This window comes from Budorcas taxicolor, chromosome 2 (genome assembly GCF_023091745.1).
Source record: "Budorcas taxicolor isolate Tak-1 chromosome 2, Takin1.1, whole genome shotgun sequence".
NCBI classification, from domain to species: domain Eukaryota; kingdom Metazoa; phylum Chordata; class Mammalia; order Artiodactyla; family Bovidae; genus Budorcas; species Budorcas taxicolor.
This window is the reverse complement of record NC_068911.1, coordinates 149,210,032-149,232,924: the sequence shown is the minus strand read 5'-3', so window position 1 is coordinate 149,232,924 and position 22,893 is coordinate 149,210,032. Positions and strand designations below refer to the sequence as shown.

The following is a 22,893-nucleotide window of genomic DNA, read 5'->3' as shown; positions in this document are numbered from 1 at the left end:
AGGAGCTTCTGGAAAGGGCCTACTCACAGGAACCAATGTCTGGAACATTCTTGAGGTCGGGGTCTCCTGACCCCAGCACTACTGGCCTTGGCACCAGAAGATTCTTTGTTGGGAGCTGTCCTGTGTGAAGCGCCCAGCACCAGCCCAGACTTCCACTCACCAAATGCCAGCAGCACCCGCCCCAAGTTGTAATAATCAAAAATGCCTTTGAACATTACCCAGTGGCCCCTGGGAGGCGAAAATGCCCCCAGGTGAAAGCCACTGTTCGGGAGTTAGGCTTTATCCAGAGGCCTGATGCTCTCCGTGGCTCAGTGCTCCAGACCCACAGGCCCTCACAAAGCAGATCTGAGCTACACTGTACCCCCTCCCCGCCTCAGCTACGACCCCCTCCACCAGGGCTCCATCCCCAGGCACGCCTCTGGTCTCCGAGCCCACCTTCTTGGCAATGGTGGTGGGGACCTCACACAACTGGCAGCCTGCTGACCCCTCTTCCCCAGCTCTCCCAGGCACTCATACCACTGTGCCTAGAGGTGAGCCCACAGTTGACCCTCAGAACCAGGCCCTCGGAAAGCTCTGGAAACGCTGGGCGGAGGCGAAGGGTACAGAGAATGCTGGGTCAGGGCCTCCAGCTCCTGGCAGGGCTGGCCTGCTCATCACGCACTGCAGTGGGCACGGTACCCAGAGCCCCGGGAAATGTTTTCATTTCTTTTTAAAATGAGAAGAAAAAAACAATAAACTTTTAGGTCACAGCAGACATCGTCATATAACACTGATCCGTGTGCAGTTATAAAAATAATGACTTTAAGACATTTTTGTGGGGGAAGGGCCCCATGGAGGCAAACATGTCTAGGGGCCCCAAGTCATATACAATAGCCCTACACTGGGTTCCGGAGGACAGGGCTCCAGGGAGCAATCTTATCCCACGGGGACAGAGGCGGTTTCCTGTCCTGAGATGTCCCTGACCGGTCTGAGCTGAAGGTCAGTTTGTCTACCCTCACGGAGGCCACCTGGGTTCCAGGGTATGTTCCTGGAACCCACTCCTTTATTGATTTCATCATTGCCGATGAAAGCGCTAATAAGATGAGGAAATCCACTGGCCTGGTTCGCTGACGCAGGTGCTGACTGCCCCCCACCGCCCCCCACCCCCCCACCTTGAAGTGGAAGCCCAGAGCCAGGGAAATGCAATCGTTTCCCGGGATGGAGATGAGAAAGGCCGGTAGGCTGAGAAGAGCCTTGATTCCTTGACTGCTCCTATTACCAGCCAAAGAGGTTCAAGCACTCAGCCTGCAGAGCCTAATCGCTTGGCTGAATCCCAGCTTCCCCACCGAGCTGTGCAGCCCTGGACAAGTTACCTAAACTTGCTGTGCCTTCACTGCTCATCTGTAAAATGGGCACAAACAGGATCCACCTCCCATGGGCGGCAGGCAGGATCCCAAGGGCTGCGTGTGTACACAGTGCCGAGCACACAGGGCTGGCCCTCCCTCGGGGACGAACCCGCATGGCACCCCCACCTCTGCAGGACAAGGACACCATCACATGTCACCAAGCTTTGCCCATCTGTTCTCTTATAGGTGACAGGGCAGTCCGCAGGAAAACATTCCACAGGAAGAACTCCAGCTAGAGATGGAATTTGCCCTCAGGAACAAAAATACCAAGTTGGAATTTTTTTTTTTCCTGCCTAGGAGTTTGGTTCAGAATAATATTTATTAAGCAACCACTTATGTATGCAGCTCCGTGGGCTGCAGCGCAAAGGTCACTCTAAGAAACGGTTCTTAGCAACCCGAATCACTGAACTGGAAAAGCCTGAAGGCTTGGAGATGACTGACAGGGAACTCCAAGACCCCTGACGAGATACTGCCTAAGGATTAGCAAGCAGCAACTGTTATCCTCCGCCTAGTGACCCAGGAAATGGGTCAATGCTGTAGCAGGCAGTTTCCTAATGATATACAGAAGGTCAAGCTTTTCCAAGTGGGGAAGTGGGGAAGATGATCGGAGTAGAGTGCACCTGTGGGAGACTTGTAGGGCAGGGAGATGGCTGGTCACGCAGTAGGGACATGGTCCCAACTTCACCCCTTACACACCTGGAGGAAAGCTGAGTGAGAAAGGCAGAAGAGAGGAAATGGATGAGGTGTCCCATTTTACAGACAGCAAACTAGAGGCCCCAAAGAACCAGTACCTGGGTCTCCAGGAGCACACACAACCTCTCTGCTATTGTCAGAAGTGTTCCATAATTGGCCTCCACACTGCTCTGGGACCCAGCCTTCCTAACCTACCCAAAGAGGGTGACATTCCAGCTGCCTACTTCTATGCATAAATACTAAAACTTAATTTTGGGCACAGCCCTTTCCTCCTCAGTGTCTTCTTGTCTGATTGCAGCACTAACAACCTTATTTAACGAAGACCTTTGTGTCCAACAGACCTTTCCTCTCATGAAATGTTACTTTCTCATACTGGAATGCTCTGACTTCTGCTCCATTTGACGGTTGGCAGATTTGATTTTCTTGGGCTCCAAAATCACTGTGGACAGTGACTGCAGCCATGCAATTAAAAGACGCTTGCTCCTTTTTGGAAGAAAAGCTATGACAAACCTAGACAGTGTATTAAAAAGCAGAGACATCATGTCTGCATAGTCAAAGCTATGGTTTTTCCAGTAGTCATGTATAGATGTGAGAGTCCGACCCAAAAAGCAGCTGGGTGCTGAAGAATTGATGCTTTTGAACTGTGGTGTTGGAGAAGACTCCTGAGAGTCCCTTGGACAGCAAGGAGATTAAATCAATCAATCTTAAAGGAAATCAACCCTGAATATTCATTGGAAGGACTGATGTTGAAACTAAAGCTCCAATACTTTGGCCACCTGATGTGAAGAACCAGCTCATTGGAAAAGACCTTGATGCCGGGGAAGATTGAGAGCAGAAGGGGAAGGGGGCAATAGAGGACGAGATGGTTGGATGTCATCATCAACTCAATGGACATGAGTTTGAGCAAACTGCAGGAAATAGTGAAGGACAGGCAAGCCTAGCATGCTGCAGTCCATGAGATCGCAAAGAGCTGGACATGACTTCGAGACTGAACAACAATTTCTGATTTAGAAAAAATCTTAGTACACTCTGAGGAAAACAAGCCTTAAGACTCTAACAGCAACCCCTTACCCCTTCCTGCTTATGCAGGACAGATGAGAAAAAACCATCACACATCTTCATCATAGGTCAATACATCTCCTTTTGGATTCTAAAGAAATCCTAGCCATTTTCCAACCTTCTGTCTCACAGTTATTCGGAAATCTGAGGGCTGAGGGCACCATAGAGATGATCTAACCCAACCCTAAATCCATCACTCACTCTCGGTGAACTCACTTCCCTCAACAGGTACTAGCATCCCCAGGCCCTCGAGACTACACGGCAAGTAACAGGCCAGGGGAATGTTGGCTCCTTCCCTGGTTCCATCCCGCTGGGTACAGAAGTCACATGGCTCTTTGTTCATTTTCCCCAAAATGCACTTAACCTTGACATATATGTTGGGCAGAAAACTAAATACTAACTACAATCCTTCTCCTCCCTCCCAGATAACTTCTCCACTAATATCCATGGCCGCGGACAATTCATTCACAAACTCGAATGGGCAGGAGTCAAGAGCCCTGAATTCCAGTTCTGGCTTTGCCACTGACAGGTCACCTGTGATTTGGCCCAAACCCTTTAACCTTTCTGAGCTCTAATTTCTCAAAGCTGAAAAAAAAAAAAAAAAAAAAGAAGAATCATTATACTTAAGTGAAGGCTGAAGCTGAAGCTCCAATACTTTGGCCACTTGATGTGAAGAGTCGACTCACTGGAAAAGACTCTGATGCTGGGAAAGACTGAAGGCAAAAGAACAGGGTGGCAGAGTATGAGATGGTTAGATGGCATCACCGGCTCAATGGATGTGAATTTGAGCAGACTCTGGGAGATGGTGGAGGACAGAGGAGCCTGGTGTGCTGCAGTCCGTGGGGTCACAGAGTCAGACATAATTTAGCAACTTAACAACAACAAAAGTGAAGGCTGCTACTTAAACAGTCTACAGCATTAGTAGACTCCCAGTGTGGGCAACCAGGCCTTGGAAGAAACACGCGCATCATCTGGTTCCGGAATGAGTAAATGAAAGGTGCATTTGTCAGGCAGAGGGGAATGGTGGGTGATATCTGACCTGCAGAATGGCCAAATGCATGGAATTGGAGGTGGGGGTGGGGTGGGGACTAGTGAAAAGAGTATTGTGCAAAACCATCTATTCAAATATTTCTTCTGAAATGATTCTGTTGATAATATATATATTATGTTGCAAACATCAAAGCTCTCTGCCATCTGATGAAATCCTTGGGCAAGGGTGGATTTGCCGAAATTACTTTAACTCTGCTTACAGAAACTAAGGGAAGGAAGGATGGGAGGATGAGGGGAAGAAAGAAGGCAGAAAGGGAGAGAGGAAACACAAGAGTCTCATGCCCGCCATGAAGGCTCCCAGGTAAACTTGCCAACAAATTTTCCACTTTTGTTGGTGAGAATCTGGAGCCAGTCCCTCCCTTTGTATGGCTAACTGTGCTCACCAGACACGTCCAGCCTGTGGCCACTGTGTTCAGTAACACATGCCGCCCAGAGGCTGGGGTGGGTAATTCAAGCCACGCTGGGAGGTGGGGGTGCTGGGGGCAGAAGTTAGTAATGAGTGGGGTAGAAAGGGGCTTCCCTGGTGGCTCAGATGGTAAAGAATCTATCGTCAATGCAGAAGACCTGGGTTCAATCCCTGAGTGGGGAAGATCCCCTCGAGAAGGACATGGCAACCCATTCTAGTATTCTTGCCTGGAGAATCCCATGGACAGAGGAGCCTGGTGGGCTACATACAGTTCATGGGGTCACATAAGAGTCAGACACAACTGAGCAACTAACATACACACAGGGTACAAAGGGGGCCTATTTGTTATTCTTCAGCTAAAGTTAAACCTGAGGTCCATAGTCTCTCTGGGTGAGAGACATCACATGTCATCCTCTACTTTTTTTAAGATGGTCACGGGCGGCTGGCAACAGTGACCTCTCACATGGGAATCCTGAGTAGTGCACGCATGCATGGATGTCAGCAGTGGCGACATTCCAGCTCAGTTAATGACTCCTGATCAGGCCATCTACCCCCTGCTCATACCCAGATTCATTGCAAACACCCTTCCCGTTCTTTCTCCCACTCTGAGCCCCTGCTCCCCGCAAGGGCGACCACTAAGCAATCTGACATCTCTCACCTGCCACCAGACCAGTAGCTCCTCTGCATGGTTTGCAAACAAAGCAAGTTGCAAACAAAAGAGGTTTCTGACCACCCTCTACGTAAGGAAATGGCTGCAAATAAGCAGCCTCTTCTGATGTTCTAGACTCACAGAAAGGAGGGAAAGCTAGGAGGGCTGTTGACCATTTGATATCAATTTCTCTGGCTCTTCAAGGACAGCCTGGCTCGCAGAGCCCCAGAGAACCGTGCTGAATTCGACCCAGGTGGTCACATCATACTGGTGCAGGTACTGACCTTTCTCACCTGAGGACCGTGGCCCTGCACCCCCACAGCTACCAGGGCCCGCCACCCAGCTAAGGGCTATAGAGCTGGGTGAAGTCTGTGGAGGGGGATGGCCAGTGGGCACCCAGTCCCATCCTCAGGCTGGGAAGGAACCACTACCAGAGACAGCGACCGTGGACAACAGGAGGGCAGAGGGCAACCACCTGCCAAGCCTTTCTGAGCCCTTTTAGGATTTCCTTTGGAACAAGGGCTCTTGGGCTCAAAGCCTTGGCTAACCGGTTCCAGTGTGGTGGGAAGGGCAGTGCTGGCTGGGAAGTTAAAGTCCCCAGGTTCTAATCCTGACATGCCCTCCAGGCCTGGGATTCTGGCTGATGCCAGCTGGGTGTCTCAGATGTGCAGGCCCCTGTGTGCTCAGCTATAAATTCAGGGAGTGAGACCAGGCGAATGGTTCCCAATCATAGCTGTTCATCAGATAGCATGTGAAGAGCTTGTGGAATACCAGAGCCCTACACTCCAGCCCCAGGGGTCCCCCAGGGGCTCAGTGGTGAAGAACCTGCCTGCCAACACAGGACACACAGGTCCAATCCCTGGGTCAGGAAGACTCCCTAGGGAAAGAGATGGCAGCCCACTCCAGCATTATTGTCTGGAAAATCCCATGGACAGAGGAGCTTGGCGGGCGACAGCCCATGGAGTCACAAAAGAGTCAGACATGGCAACTAAACAGCAACACTCCAGCCCCAGAGCTTCAGTTCAGTTCAGTTCAGTTCAGTTCAGTTCAGTCGCTCAGTCGTGTCTGACTCTTTGCGACCCCATGAATCGCAGCACGCCAGGCCTCCCTGTCCATCACCAACTCCTGGAGTTCACTCAGACTCACGTCCATCGAGTCCGTGATGCCATCCAGCCATCTCATCCTCTGTCGTCCCCTTCTCCTCCTGCCCCCAATCCCTCCCAGCATCAGAGTCTTTTCCAATGAGTCAACTTTTCGCATGAGGTGGCCAAAGTACTGGAGCTTCAGCTTTAGCATCAGTCCTTCCAAAGAAATCCCCAGGGTTGATCTCCTTCAGAATGGACTGGTTGGATCTCCTTGCAGTCCAAGGGACTCTCAAGAGTCTTCTCCAACACCACAGTTCAAAAGCATCAATTCTTCGGCGCTCAGCCTTCTTCACAGTCCAACTCTCACATCCATACATGACCACTGGAAAAACCATAGCCTTGACTAGACGGACCTTAGTCGGCAAAGTAATGTCTCTGCTTTTGAACATACTATCTAGGTTGGTCATAACTTTTCTTCCAAGGAGTAAGCGTCTTTTAATTTCATGGCTGCAGTCGGGAGACAGCAAGACCTGGGTGGGCGTCAGAGACTCTATACTTTTAATAACCCCCTTCTAGTCCAGGGCCCCATTCCTGCCTCGGTCTCCTGAAGAACTTCTTGGTGGTGGGAGAAAAGGCTTCTGCTCAAGAGATACGGCTTCACGTGTACACCTTGCAAAGACAAAGACTCATAAGCTCTTTGCACCTGCTGGCAGGCGGGTTCGTAAACAGACACGTCTACACTTGGATGCACACAGAGGGGCCGTCCTTGGCCAGGCACCATGGAGGTTTCTAGAGCAGCTCTCATCTCACCCCCTCCCCGCCAACCTGAGTGAGCAGAAACACAGCACAGGGCCTCTCTGCCTCTGCGATCTCCAAAGGGCTGCTTCATAAACACCAGGGTCATTCCTGGAATCGCCAAGGCCTGGGGAGGGTCAGGGCGGAGGCAGACAGTTTGAGAAAACAAAAACACGCTGAAATTCAACACGGTCCTCTGGGGCTCTGCAAGCCAGGCTGTCCTTGAAGAGCCAGAAAAATTGCTATCAAGAGTGTCAACAGCCCTACCAGCTTTCCCTCTTTTCCGGGGATCCCAAGCATTTCTCATCTGGTTCAACGCAAGTCATCTGAGAACCTGGCCAGGGGACCCACCTGCTGAAGGCCCAGGAGCAGAGAATGTGCTTTGGAGCAAACCTGGACCAGAGGCTAACAGGAAAGAGAAGAATGTGCCTGACCCAGTAATTCTGCTTCTCTCTGATTTGTGCACAAAAACTTTCATTACAGCATCAATGTACTTGTGAAAACTATTTAGTAACTGGATCCAAAAGCCTTCAACAGATGAATGGATAGATAAATCAATAAAGTAATACAATGAAATAATCAGAGCAGTTAAAAAGAATAGCTCTGACCTGTGTCTATCAACATGGGTAGATCTCAAAAACCTAAAATGGATGGGAGGAAAAGTTGCCGAACGAAAACTTTCATGTACGTTTTCCCGTTTATTCTCAGAGAACAACTCTGAAATGTTGGTCATCCAACTAGCAAAGCTGTTTAGTTAAGGAAGAGACGCAGTGAATAACGCTAAGTGGTTGTCTAGAGAGCAGGGACAGAGAACGGGGGTGGCTGGTAGAGAGGGGAAGCTTTAAAAAAAAAAAAGAAGTAAATATCACAACAAATATCAACCATTCCCAGCTATGGGTGGAAGACTGGCATTATTATGTCATTTTTAGTACTTCTCTGCATTTTTAAAGTTTTCTTTTAAAAGAAACTCACTCCATCCACTCCTCACCCTCCTTGTCAGGCAGGGGCATCAGTAATTACAAGGTGCTCCGTGAATCCCAATGGCTGAAAGAGGACAGCACCAGTGGCGTGGCCAACTTCACCTACATTCTCAGAGGGCAGTGTCACCAGAGCTACCTGGTGCCAGCAGGGGCGAGACTGACGCCGGGCTCCTGGCGAGGTCTCTGCAGCATGAAGAACTGGGAAATGAATCAGGAAAGGCTTGAAGAGAGCAGAAGAGGGCCACAGGGTCAAGGAGGGGAAGATGCAGGAATTGCCACTCAAGGGCCACTCACGCCCAGTGAAGGGAGATGACTGTTCTGGCTTCTTAAGAAGCAGAGAGGTAGCAGCCTTAACCTGAAACGGGAGAGATCCAGCTTAGAAGCCACCCAACAGTTTCACGGGAAGAATGAAAACCAGCGACAAACTGCAGGCGGAAAAAAATTAGACATCTTCTGTCATGAAGTTACACATCATCATTCAGGAGGAAGGACAATGCCCTCCAAGTATCCAAAAGAAACTTGACTCAGTGGATGACGCGCATTCCTGGGCCAAGCACCCTTGTAATTGGACTCAGCTTCCTGCACAGCCCTGGAGCCTGAGCATACTGGCACAAAGCCATGGGTCCATGCTTTCCCTTCCTCCCCCAAAGGAGGGAGCTTCTTGAAGACAAAAACTTGGACCTGGCTTCCATAGAGCCTTTTTGTTTTTTTTTTTTTAAAAAGTACTTATCATGAAAAGAGAGCAGGAAGGAAGACATATTGTGTGCTCAATTTTTTGGAAGAAAAAGGTTGTCCTTTCTTTTGTAAGACTGGAGATACCCTTCCTTCTGAGACTTCACCCACCAGAAAAGAGCCCCATTATTTCACGAAAGATCTTCTCAAGAGCCTTGGTCAAAAGGCTAAAAGAGCCACTTGTATGACATTTAAATACATCTCTACTGACTTGATTTCCTCTTGGATAATAATCAACTTTTTCAAATGCCTGTCTTGCTCCCCTTTAGGATCAAAAAGCATGTGTTGTTGGGGAGGGATAGATTGGGAGTTTGGGACTGACATGTACACACTGCTATATTTAAAAATGGATAGTCAACAAGCTCCTACTGTATAGCACAGGGAACTCTTCTCAATACTCTGGTGGTGGTGGTGGTGTAGTCGCTAAGTCGTGTCCGACTCTTGCGACCTCATGGACTGTAGCCCACAATACTCTATAGTAACCTAAATGGGAAAAGAACTTGAAAAAGAACGGATACATATATATGTATAAGCGGGGCTTCCCTGGTGGTTCGGCGGTAAAGAATCTGCCTGCAATGCAGGAGACATGGGTTCAGTCCCTGGGTTGGGAAGATCGCCTGGAGGGAATGGCAACCCACTCCAGTAATCTTGCCTGGAGAATCCCGTGGACACAGGAGCCTGGCGGGATCCAGTCCATAGGGTAGCAAAGAGTCACACATGACTGAAGCGACTGAGCATGCACACACATATGTATAACTGAATCACTTTGCGGTCCACCTGAAACTAACACAACATTGTTAACCAGCTATACTCCACCATAAACAATTTCAGAAAGCATGTGCTATATAGGTGGTATGACTGTATCTGCAGAGTCAGTCTCATAGCTTGTACACGTGTTTAATCAGTGTTTAAATGTTAGGAAAACGGACTGTCTGAAAAACATCCCACCACTCTGGCCTAGAGCACCCTATTATATTACTTCTTCTTCTCATCTTTCTGGTCTCTCCCTCACCATCTAAACCCCAGAGTAGCGAGAGTGGTTAGAAGAGAAAGGCAGTGAGCAAAGTGAAGCATGAGCTGGAGAGAGAAGTCACTTCCCTCCACTGAGACCCACATTCAAACAGCTGTCCCTACACTCAGCTCTGATGCCACCACACAGATCACCTCCCAGGGAGCCATAAACACTGGCTTCCACCCACTTCTCTCCTCCCACCCTCCCCTTCTGCCACCTCTTCTCCATCCCCAGGCCACTCCCAGATACCCCAGGCCTGACAAACTGAACCCACGGGATGCAAAAAGAAACTCAAAACCTGCAGAGATGTCCAGGATTGCCGGCCACACTCTCAAACCAGCACAAGAAGCGTCTTGAATATAAATAAGTGTCTTTAAATAGGTCACCATGCTTTCTCTTCCTTCAACTAAAAGTTCACTAATTTTGTCTGATATAATCCTGCAGCACATCAGTTGTCTTTCTTGGTTACGCTCTCTTGGTTTAGAGGCAAAGGAACCAGAGATAACCAGCAGGGCCTCAGGTAAGAACCGTCCCTTCTGGGGAATGAAGGTGCCCTGGTAGAAACACACGCCGTAACAATGGCACCAGAGGCTGCGACTGCCCTCTGGAACATCGCCCACAACTGACTCCATTCTGGACTTTCCAAAGCAAAGGGCGGCGGTCCAGGTGAGCCACACCCTGTGGAAGTTAACTGTGCAACTCAGACTGAGACCTGAACCCACAGGCCGGGACTTGAACCCGCGGACTTTTAACTTGAGATCACACACCTGGTCTCAGGACTTGATGAAGCTCAGGTTCTTGATGTCTCATCACAGAAAGAATTCAGTGAGAGACAAAGTGATAGGTAAGAAGCAGGTTTATTTAGAGAGAAACACACTTCACAGACAGAGTGTGGTCCACCTCAGAAGGCAAGAGTGGCCTTGAAGTACGGCATGCTTAGTTTTTATGGCCTGGTAATTTCAGGGGCTGGGCTTCCCTGGTGGCTCAGACGGTAAAGAATCCTCCTGCAATGGGGGAGACGTGGGTTCGATCCCTGGGTTGGGAAGATCCCCTGGAGAAGGGAATGGCCACTTCAGCATTCTTGCCTGGAGAATTCCATGGACAGAGGGGCCTGGCAGGCTACAGCCCGTGGGTTCACAAAAAGTCAGACTGAGCAACTTTCACTTTCTTTCAATGAGTGGGAGGATTATTCCAACTATTTTGGGGAAAGGATGGGAATTTTCCAGGAACTGGGCCACTGCCCACTTTTTGGCCTTTGATGATCGGCCTCAGAACTGTTGGGTGTGTCATTTAGCATGCTGATGTATTAAGATACGCTGAGGCTTAAGGTCTAATAGAAGCCAACTCATTCACCATCTTGGACTTATTTGACTATAATCAGTTTATGTCATGTCCTTGGGTTATGTCATTCTTTTAAAGTTTGTGCCCTTCCCTCCTTTCAGAAGCAGAAACACTTCCCTGAGATTCTCAAGTGCTTCTTCTGAGTTTCCAACCCGTGCTCAGTAGTTTGTGCATAGAACTTTGTTTTATCATCAAGCAATCACATGAGATTGATAATTTGTCTCCTCTCACACTTGACTAAGAAGCCACAGGATGTGGGGCCAATGGCACAAAATCAGATAGCAACGGCAGAGCCAAAACCAAAGCCCAGGTGGTTTACCTCCACAGCTCTTAACCAACCAGAATGGCCCTTGCTCATTGGCAAGGGACCATGTAACATCAGGGCTTGACAGAGACCATGTAACCTCAGGGCTTCCTTTCTGTTCCCTATCACTTTGTCCCTTCCCACCTCCACAGGATCTCTTGTCGTCCCAGAGATGGAAGCCATCAGTCATAAGTGGCCCCCTATCCAACCTCAAAAACATTTAGGATCCAGTAAACCAGTCCCTCCTAAAGAACACTTGGCTCAGATGGTAACAAATGCGCCTGCAAGCAATGCAGGAGAGCCAGGTTCCATCCCTTGGTGGAGAAGATCCCCTGGAGAAGGGAATGGCAACCAACTAACATACATGCACACATCCCTCCCCACCTTCCTTTATCTTGCCTGACACACCTCTTGCCATTGTTGCCATAGAAACCACCCAGTGTTATCAGGCAAATGCAAGGGCAGGGCCCAGGGGAATTGCCATTTTCGGTTTATCATGGCCTCAGGCAATTTAGAAAGTAAGTTCTCCATCCACAGGCATCTTGGCACCTCTATCCAGAAGCCAAGACAATAGACCTAAAAGAAACTCCCTGGGGAGGTGCATAAAGAACATTTTTGAGAAGTTATGCCTTAATTACTACCTCCCAGGGAAAAGGAGCTTTTCCGAGGAGCAGTATATAATTCACTGCTTCTCTGCATGTGTGAGTCTGATGGGATGGAGCTCTGGAATGAGAAGCTGGAGCCCCAGACTCCATCCTGGTCTGTACTTTCCTTGGCTTTGAACCTGAATGCAGCCTTGATTTCTTCACCCGTCAAGTGGGGAGAATCCTGAGGCTAAAACAGTTGGGGGGGGGGGGGGGGGCGGGGGGAACCCTACTGGCATTTAGGTGACAGTGAACAAAGTCTAGAAAAAAAAGCAATTTAAGTATGATTATTTTGCCATTTACCCTGTGAGGTAGACCCTTCACTCTCTGCAGTCCTACAACTTGGATCATTCCCACTAGAAAGCACGGATCTCCCCCACTAGAAAGCACGGATCTCCCCAACCCCTATCAGGAGGGAACCCCTGAGCCTTCCCCCGCTCCCCGCCCCCCTCTCTTCCTGGGCTCAGTGCCCCTCCTCAAAGGGCTTCCTCGCTCCCAGAGCTCAATTCCTTGAATGAACACAGGCTGACACACCTATACCCCATTCACTAATTAGAAGCCTCCCCAGGCTCCGCTCGGGGCCAACTTAAGCAGAGCCTGTGGGCCAATTCCCCAGCCTGGCAGCTGGAGGTCTGCCAGCCCCTGCCCCCCTTTCTCCCCAACCTTCACTCCTGCCCTGCCTCCCAACAGCCAGGAAGAGACATGGGGCTGGCAGCCAGAAGGGGCCCCAAGGGCTGCCAAATGTCCCCCTCCTCCCTGCAAAAAAAAAGCGGGGACGGGGAGAAGGAAACAATTCTTGACTACAGTCGACTCTGTATTTCTTTCCGGGGGAGCCGGCTTTCTGAGCAAGGTCTCCCTCTGCGTCCTGACTGACACTCAGGAGCTGAGCCAGCCCAGATCTTCCCTGGCTTTGTTAAGGAACAGGAGTGGCCCAGGAGGGGGAGGGGAGGGGAGGGCTCAGGAGCCAAGTGGGGGAGGGGCAGACAGAGATGGTCCATTTTCCAGTAGGGGGAAAAAAAATTTTCCTATGGCCCATCCACTCTATTCACAGTGGGGGTGAGGGTGAGGGAGGGGGCAGTTACTCTGGAATCTGAAAGCCAACACATTTCACTTCCCTAGACCTACCACCCCATCTGTAAGGAGAGCTTATCCTCTCCTCCCCACCCCCACCACCAACACCAAGATGTCTGAGAAGAGCCTCCACCCCAGATTCCCTGGGAGAAATGCTGTGCTTTGTTCCTACTGGCGTGGGTTTCACCACAAGTACCTGTTGAGCCCGGAAGACTCAAGCACCCAGCTTTCTTGGCTTCCTGGGGTCTCAGCTCCATCCGAGGCTTGACACTGAATCGCTGTGTCGTGTCACTAGCCACTCAGGCCATTCAGAGGGTTTTCCGGGACCACAGTGGAATCGGACATTAGGAAGAACCCCAGCGCCCAGAAAACACGCCCCCACATCTACTGAGAACCCTTCAGTCCCCACTCCACTCAGGAGTGAGGTCAATGCTGGAGACAGCGGAGTAAGGAAACATCACTTTTTTGGACAGAACATCCAGTTTCTTTGCCAGGATCGTGTTCAATGTTCTGGCACCCGAGGCTCAGACATGGGCTCTGAAAACCCATGTTCCTGGAGCCGGGAAATGGCGCCATGGAGTCTTCACTGGCTGCGTGGACAACACAACGGCTCATCCTGCACACACCCTAAGTACCAAGCATGTTAGCACATGCCACTTCTGATCCTCGTCTGCTGAAGCTGGGTCCTGGCAGGTGTCCTGTGGAGGCCATTCGTGGAGAACAGTGCTGCCCAGCCCCGAAACGTAGCCTCAAGGACTCCCCAGTCCTCTGAACGCCAGCAACAGGAGGGCTGGGTCCTAGAATTCGGCTGGCAGATGAAGGCAGGACTCTGCTTCTGGGAACTGGGCTAAGTTCTTAATAATGTCCGACTATACCCATCCTGTTTCTGAGCAGCACCAAGTGTCCAGGGTCAAACTCTGGGGCCCCCTATGCCTCCACAGCCACTCCACCCACATTCTGAGCACTACAGTCTCATTAGAAAAGACCCTGATGCTGGCCAAGAATGAAGGCAGGAGAAGGGAACAGCGGAGAATGAGATGGTGGGATGGCATCACCCACTCAAGAGACATGAGTTTGAGCAAACTCCGGGAGATGGTGAAGGACAGGGAAGCCTGGCGTGCTGTAGTCCATGGAGTCTCAGAGAGTTGGACCCAACTGAGTGACTGAACAACCACAAGAGTGAAGCTGCCAGAGGATGAAGGGTCAGCCCCAGACTGTAGTGCACAAGCCCTAAAGAGCACGCTTAATTCATCCATGGGCCTCCCTGATAGCTCAGTTGGTAAAGAATCCGCCTGCAATGCAGGAGACCTGGGTTCAATCCCTGGCTTGGGAAGATCCCCTGGAGAAGGGAAAGGCTACCCACCCCAGTATTCTGGCCTGGAGAATTCCATGGACTGTATAGTCCATGGGGTTGGAAACAGCTGGACACGACTGAGCGATTTTCACTAACTCATCCATGAAACATGTAAGTCTTGGACCTCAGTCATCTGTTTACTGTCAACTGGGTTTATGCCACATGGAAAGCAGTTTCATTACCTTTTCTCCAAACAGCCCCACTACAGTCTGCAAAAGTGGATCTGATGTGGATGCTTCCAATGTATAGACAGAAAGGTGGAAATCAAGTGAATCATTCCAAAACAAAACTACACCCAAGTGCTTAGGCTTTATATGTATTTTATCTTTACACACTTATATACACACATGCAGACCTGACCTTACACAGTTGATGCTATCAATTCCTCTACGCAGTTGATGCTATCAATTCCTCCTTTACAGATCAGGAAACGGAGGCTCAGAGAAAATATATCTCTTGCCTTGGGTGGCAAGTATGTGGTAGAAAACTGGGGTTTGAACCAAAGCCATTTCATACCAGGATGAGGCCCCGCAACGCCGGGTACAACCTGCAGAGACAAGTGGCCTGTCTGACACAGCCAGTTTGGCCTTTGTTTTAAAGGCTGGCTGACTAAGCATCAGAGAGGAGACGTTGCTTGCCAAGATTAAGGCAGCCAGGAGAACCTACTATGTGCCAGGCATTCTGCATTATCACAGCTGACCTCACACACACCCCATTTGAGAAATACAATCATCCTCATTTCATCAAAGGACAAGACTCACATCACTCAGGTTCTCAGAGACAGGCTTGCATCGGAATGCAGGTCAATCCGCTAGCCAAGGCCAGGCTGCTTCCACCATCATCCCCTGCCCACCAGCTCTCCAGAGGCCTCTCCAGAGGCCATCCCCTGCCCCTCCAGAGGCCTTTGCTGGGGCCCTTCTGTGACTCCTGGCTGCTGCACGCTGGCCACTTCCATTTCTGAAATCCCCAAGCTCAAGTTGTGCCTCTCAAAAGAGCTGAGGAAATTACTGACAGTGGCCCAAGCATCGCCTGCACGTGGCAGGTGTCTAGGAACAAACCTGGTTGATGGGGTCACAGGCCTTTGCTGCCAAAGGCCCCCACTCCCCTGCTTGGCCATGGAGGCAGAGGGATTCAGAAGAAAGGGAGCCAGCTTAGTTTCTCACCTCACTACTTACCTGCTAAGGTGGCCCCTCCACTGAGCCCCCGAGTCCACACCTGTGAAATGGAGGTAAAAGGCCTCCCTCACAGGGTTGCTGTTAAGACAGGAGATGAAGCAGGCAAAGTTGGTTGCAACCAGGACGGAGACAGATGGGAGGCTGCCTGCCATCTCAGCGAACTAGCCAGAGATTGCAAGGAGAAGCAGAGGGGCTCTGAACATCTGCCAACCAGACCACCAGCGTCCTGGGGCATTAGAAGTATAACCTCACTGTGTCTTGGCGGTGGCAGAAGCAGCCTGAGCAGGAACCCCCTGGGAGGATAAGGCTTCCCGCCTCTACCCCCAGCCAAGCCCAGTTCCTGCACCGCCAGCTAACCGCCCTTCTCATTTAAGAATCAGGTTTGGTTCAAACATGCCAATCCCCAATTATCTATGTGGTCTCCATCTACTTCTGGATCTCTGCGGATGGCTGAGCCAATCTATTTCCCACGTCATTTTTTTTCAAGCTATGTTCTCCTGCTTAGCATCCAGCAAGGTGTTCTAGAGCCACAGGAGGAGAAGCATGGGAGAAGAGAACAGTTCACAGGCTGGAGAAAGCAGAGGTGGACAGAGAGGAGAAAGACCAAAACTAAATGCAGTCCCTGGATATGCAGTCTCCTTAAAAACAATAATAATGATGACCAAACTTTTTTTTTTTTTTTCCGGTAGTTTTGTAGTATGTGAGGAGGACCAACAACAAAACCAAACGTGGGCCCGAGCCTGTTCATTTTCTGCTTCTCCCTCATTCCCTTTAGCACTTCCTGCCCTGCCCTGCTCTCCCCTCCTGCCCACTACCACCACCACTCCCCCTCCACCCCCCCAACCCCCACAATCCTGCATTTCATTAAACCAAGAATTTTTGGAACTTGCTCATATCAAAACTAGCAATTGTGTGTCCCATTTTCTATGGCAGTGAATAGCTAATCTGAGAAACTAGAAGCTAACCTGATCAATGGGCTAGAGAACAGAGATGCTCTCAAAGTCACCCTCAGTGTCTAACAGCTGATGACTCTAGCTGAGTAGCAGCTACCCTGCAGGCATTTCTATAGGAATAATTTCCCCCAAAGAAACTATGTGCATGAAAACTTATTTTAAAGCTGAGTGCTAAAGTAAGCTAACAGTGAGAAAATCTAAACCTCCCTTTTCCCTGTGCCTGCCAGGAAACTCAATGATCCAATGAGTGGTTGGAAAGATCCAACTGCAAGTCTTCCACTGCATAGGAAGACACTAATGTCCACAACAGACAAGTTCTTCTTTCCCCCTAGACTTCACCACCTATCCTAATTCAGAGGCTCCTTACCTCTGGTTTTGTTTCTCTAAGTTCTCTGACACTGTTATATAGGACTTTTTTTTTCCCTCAAAGCTCACTCGAATACCCCATCAAAGGAATAGATGGGGTCATTGTTTTTGTTTAGTCACTCAGTCATACCCAACTTTTTACAACCCCATGGACCGCAGCACGCCAGGCTTCCCTGTCCTTCGCCATCTCCCAGAATTTGCTCAAACTCACGTCCACTGAGTCAGTGATGCTATCCAACCATAGGTCATTATTTCTGCACAAAGGGAACAAGCTCAGTGAACTCTAGGCAGGAGTGGAAGGTGAGCAGGGAGCCTGCAGGCAAAGACTCCAACACAGCCTGCCTCTGCCAGGCTGGTTCAGAACCTGGGGAATCACACCCTCCAGAGGAGCCCTGCCTCCAAGGCCATAGCGCCCAGAGCCACACCCAGCTTGATCCTGTAGTCCAGGAACTATAAGTGTCCGGTCTCCCCAGAAGAACCCAGGAGCAGCAGCCCTCTAGTCCCCCATCTTCCCTTCCAACATGCTCAGGCAGAGCAGCTTAGCAGAGCTAGTTCTGGGTGTTCTGTCCAGAAGGGGGTGGGGGTGGGGGGGCCGGAAGGTAGTGATGCTAGCAATCAGTGACAGTGGGTCCCACTCATTCCCCGAGACTATTTTACAAGTTTGAACTCAGTATGCAAATTTATGCAAGACAAGATGCAAAGCAGTGCTCTGAGCCAGAAGTCCCGTTGCTTTTCTCCCCCTTCTTTGAAGCTGCACTGAACCACTGTAAATCAGCCCTCGCCTCTGCCCCCCTTTATGCTGCCCCAGCAACTGCAGATGCAAAGCCTCCCCTGGCCCGCCCGCCGGCCCGCCGGCCCGCCTGCCCTGGGACTTTGAATGACTGCACATTTCTATAGCACCTTTATAAGTGCAGCGGGCCAGACGGCCACTTGGGCGGCTCCGCCCCTCGGCATAATCCCCGGCTTTGTACGCGGCGGGGAAGGAGGCTGGGGAGATGCTGGAGGGAGCCAGTCCGGCCCGGCCGAGGACCTGAATTCTGAAAGGGCCCGGACCGGCCCAGGCCTGCTTCCTTTTCTTTCCCTAACATTTCTAGGCACTTCTGCACACTCCGCTACCGAACACACCCACACATTTCTCAGGTCCAGACTTCAGGCAGGTCTCAGGGTCCCCCTGATATTTTTCTTCCAGGCCCACCTACTCCACCGCCCCCCCCCTCCGCACCAGCCCCCCGCCTCGCCTCCGTGTGACTTCTGGGTTTCTTTGAAACCAATTGGTCCCAGCCCATCACCCCCATGGGATGCAAGCTCAGCACCCGCTGATGTGCCCAGCCCCACCCCCAGCATCCCAGCCATCCCCAGGAAGCCAGCAGCACAGCCCCTGAGTCCTGGGAACAAAGACAAAAGAGCTAACAGCAAAGCCGGAACTGCTGGGGTTTGCTGCCTCGAAATAAGAAGGGTGTGTTTAAAATTCTCAAAAAGCAACCTGCTCACAGAGGAAGGCAGGCTGGGATGGCGGGGGGCGTTATTCTTCAGAGTGGGGGAGAAGAGATGGGTGATGGAGTGGAGGCAGTGGCGTTCAGTGCTAAGGTCTCATCTGGGCCACCCCACCCAACTCGGACCTCCGCATTCTTCACTCAGCATCCCAATTCCTGCCCCAGCCCAGGACCCTCTCCTGCACAGGAGCCTCCAAACTCCCCCTCTCTCTTCCCTGCACCCCCAGCCCACCCAGCCTCCCCCCTACCCCTGCAAGCCCAGGCTTCTCCCAGCAGTGTCCCCTTCCCTCCAGCCCTCCTCACACTGCAGACACCCTGCTTTTGGCACTTCTTTCCAGGGCACCCACTCAGCTTCCACCCCACATTCCCCGCCCCCCCAACCCTGGTGTCCCCTCTTCCCAATGTGCAGCACAAGAGAAAAATGCGGAAGGCGGCTGTCTGGCCACTGGGAGCAGGCAGAGGAGGCAGCCGGGGCTAGCTGGCGGAAAGGAGTCCCACAACCAGGCAGAAAATCCTGTGACATTCTTCCCGTGAACTCACTCCATTGTCCCCGAGTTCCCCTGACGACTGCAGGGAGGAGTGCATGGGAGAATTCCCCGCATCTGGTCCCTTCCGAAGAACCCTAACCTGCCTCGGGGGTTGGGAGGCAGGAGAGTTGGTTTTTCAGGCAGAAAGTAAGAAGAACGAAGAACGGAAAAAAAATACTAAAACGTTTAGGAAGGACGTGTACAACGGCCCTTGGTTACAACAGTCAAAATCCAAAGGATTCTATGAACTTGGAGGCCTTTTGAACAAAAGTTCACCCTGCTGGGGGAGATGTTTAGTTTGTCAGAGTTCAGTTCAGAAAACCACAGTACCTCCCGGTGGACCACGGGGTGCTAGCGGGCGATGGAGGAGGGCCGCGGACGCAAGGCTGGGGGATGGGCGCCCGCGGTGAAAGGACTTTGCAGTCTTTTCCCTGGCATCAGCGCTTTCTAAGAGAAGCTGGAGGGAAGGGTTAACCTCCAGGCAGGCTGGGGAGGGAGGCAAGCCCCAGCCAGAAGAAAGGGACCGAGGGGTTCCGCTGGAGGAAGCCCTAACTTGCTGTGCACTCAAGGTCAAAATGCGACCGAAGAAAGATTTCAACTCTGACCCCTACTTGTCTTCTCAAGGAGAACAGGCAAAAAATAACAGCAGGCTGAAGGAACGGGGGTGGGGGGTGCGCAGGGGGGAGGGGGTCAAGACCACAGAAGCTACGAAGGGAGCAAGAATTTTTCCCTTTTTCTTTCCTTCCTTTTCTTTTTGTAAATGTCTCTTAAGTTTGAGAAACTTGGTCAGACTCGCTTGCTTTTTAAACAACGGCAGCAGGCAGTGAACACATTTCACCACTGTCTCCAAGAGGAAAGAAAATAATTACAGCTTCCTCCAGACCACTGAAGCAGGAGGCTTTTGTAATTTAAAAAAAAAAATCACGCAACAACAATAACAAAAAAACATGTGAGATATAGTCTGGTTGTGTCCAAAAAAAAAAAACACAAAAACTTGTGGGCGGGGGGCGGGGGCCTAGAGCTCCTTACAAAGAATCTCGGAGTCCCCATTCTATGGGACAGGAAGAGCTCCATCAATTAGGATGGGACGGCGGGGGGCGACACCTCGCTCCGGTAAGGGTAGTTGCGTCCCGGCTGGGGCATCCTCCCGCCCGGACGCCCGGGGGCCCAGATGCTAAAATGAGCGGCAAGACTGCCCGCGCCCCAGACTGCATGCAGCCGGCGACCTGGCTTGAGTTTCAGTGACTCAACGATTGGGGTCTCCTTTTCGCCTCCCAAATGCTCCTCTTTTATCATTCCACCCAACACAAAAGCGAGCGCCTTCTTCGTCCTCTGTAAAATAGCAGCGTTCCGTTTTTTTTTTTAACTCCTAGGCAGCCCACCCTACAAAAAGTATGCACAAGTCTTTTCGTCTCACCTCACAATCCCAGAAGGAAGGGACCTCAATGCGCCCCCTTCTCACTAGAGGTCCCTGGTGTCACCGGTACCCGCCAGCCTCCGCCCCCGCACCCCCCACCCCCACCCTGGGCAGCGTCCTCCACCAGGACCTCTCTGGGAACCTTCGGCAGGCGACCACCAGCTCAAGTGGTGCCCCAGATAAGCCTCAAGCTCCTACCCCCACCGATCTGACCAGCACCCTCCTCCCGGGCAAATCCCCCCTCCAAAGCATAAGTCGAGTACCTTCCATCAGGAAAGCCTCTAGTAATAGGGATGCCTTCTCTCTCCGTATTATTCCCCACTGAATTAGCAGCCGGGGATCTCCAACTCCAGTCCCTCTCCCCGGACCTGACTTTCGGGTCTGCCGCCCTCCCAACAACCCCCCAACCCCCACCCAGAGCCGGCCCAGGACCCTGCTCTTCATCCGTTAAAACGGTCTCTGAGGTCCCGCCGCACACTCCTTCCCTCCAGAAGGGCCGCTAGCCGGGCTCCCCCCTGCCCACTAAGTTTCTCCCAACTAGTTGTCCCAGCCCCGCGTTACCTGCAACCTGCTCGGGGCTGGCGCTGTACTCGGCATCGCCGTGCTTCTCGCAAGTGCCCTCGCCGTGGACCAGCGCCCTCAGGGGCAGCTCGGAGCCCGGGTTGGGATAGCAGCGCAGCCCCTGGCCGCAGCGCGGGGTGTACACGCCGCACCGCTCGCCCTCCAGCCGGGCGCACACGGAGCAGCAGCCGCAGCCCGGCTCGCGGACCAGCTCGCAGGGCACGCGGGCGTCGCCGGCCGGCCCGGCCGCGGCGCCGGGCGGGGGCTTGCAGGCGGCCAGGCTCTCGGGCGTGCAGGGCGGGCAGCGGAACAGCACCTCGGCGCGCGCCCCGCAGTCGCCGCCGCCCGCGCCCAGCAGCAGCAGCAGCAGCAGCGGCGGCAGCAGCAGCAGCGCGGGGCCGCCCAGTCTCGGCTGCATGTTGGCGGCGGTGAGCGCGACGGCGGCGAGCGAGCGGGCAGGTGGCACGGCCCTGCGAGCGCGGGAGCCGCCTCCTCCGCTTCTTTCTCCACCCCCGCCGCCGCAGCCGGGTCCTAAAGGGCCCTGCTTCTCCCCGCCCCCTTGCCTTCTCCCCTCCTCCTTTTGGAGACCACCCCCTTCCCCCCGACACTCCCGCGCGCGGGCCTCTGCGTGCGCGCACGCCCACTCGCCCATCCCCACCTCCTCACAGGCAACGTGGGTCCTCTATACCCTCTGGCCTCCGTCCCTTCACGCACTTCCACCCCGGGCTCCCTGACTCCAGGAAAAAGAATAACTTGGGGGTTTGGGTTAAGATCGACGCAGGAGTGGGCAGGAGTGGGTGCTTTTGTCTCCTGTTTTCGGTTCAATTCGGAAGGACTTTGTGCGCTTCCCATGTGGCCGGCGCTGGGCTCACTGCTGGAGGGAAGGCAGAGGACGTCAGGCATGACCTTCAAGTAGATTTCGGTCTACTCCCAGCAGTTCCCTCCATCCTCGAGGTTTCCCCCACTGCTGACGTGCTGCTTGGGACAGTGACTTAGGAGTCAGGAGGCTGTTCACGTCCTCCAGATCAGCCTACCCCCCGAACTGCCCCTCTTAGGGACCATTGCAATTTCCTAACCCTGCAGGCATCTGGTAACGTGTAAGTACCTGAAATGCAATTTCTGGACACTAAGGAATCTCCCCTCTTCCGGGCTTACTCGGCTCCACACCCCCTCCCTCCGCAAAGAATCCCTTGGGGACCTGCCCCACCGCACCCACTCCAGGTCTGAAGGCATTTGCCGCAGGACAGAACACCTTGCTTCAGGGGTCTTAGGTCAGATCAGTTTTCCAGGTGTGGGAGAATGCCCTGCGGTAAGGTCATTTAGAGCTCACTCCAATAAATGCAGGTGAACAAGAATGGCCTCCCTTCATCGTTCAGCTTGATTTACTGATTCATCCATCCAAGCTGTCCCCAACTCAGAAATTCCAGACTGGACCCCACTTTAATTATCACACATCTCTTGTGACCCTAACAAAGATTCTTGTCAGATTCTCTTGGTAGGGATAGGACCATTGAACTGCCTCCAGCCTGGGTCTAATTTCTCAATACCCCCATGCCACCCACCTGGCCTTGAAAGTTAGCACCATGCCCCAGGAAGGCAAGTGCTAGATCTTAAGGAACCAACAATGTTATGGGGGTGAGTTTGGTGAGATGAACAAATAACTGGTTGTCAGAGGCTTTGAGGAGAAATGTTTAAATGGCAAGGTGATGGGGATTGCAGGGGTGGATCAGAATTTAAACTGAAGCTTGGAATTCTACCAGGGGACATACAGGCATAGCAAGGGCATCTTGAGCAGAGGGACCAGCTAAAGCAAGGACCTGGAAATAGGAAAGCAAGGATGG

The 22,893-nt window shown here is 52.0% G+C and overlaps 1 protein-coding gene across 1 annotated transcript in view; it reads right to left on the bottom strand.

Moving 5' to 3' along the window:
- IGFBP2 (insulin like growth factor binding protein 2) overlaps nucleotides 1-21,470 on the bottom strand; it is a 29,244-nt gene extending 7,774 nt beyond the window's left edge. The window contains exon 1 of the mRNA XM_052636019.1: nucleotides 21,053-21,470. Within this exon, the coding sequence (XP_052491979.1) occupies nucleotides 21,053-21,470 (418 nt within the window). The remainder of the gene's footprint in view (nucleotides 1-21,052) is intronic.
- Between the last annotated feature and the right edge of the window lie 1,423 nt (nucleotides 21,471-22,893).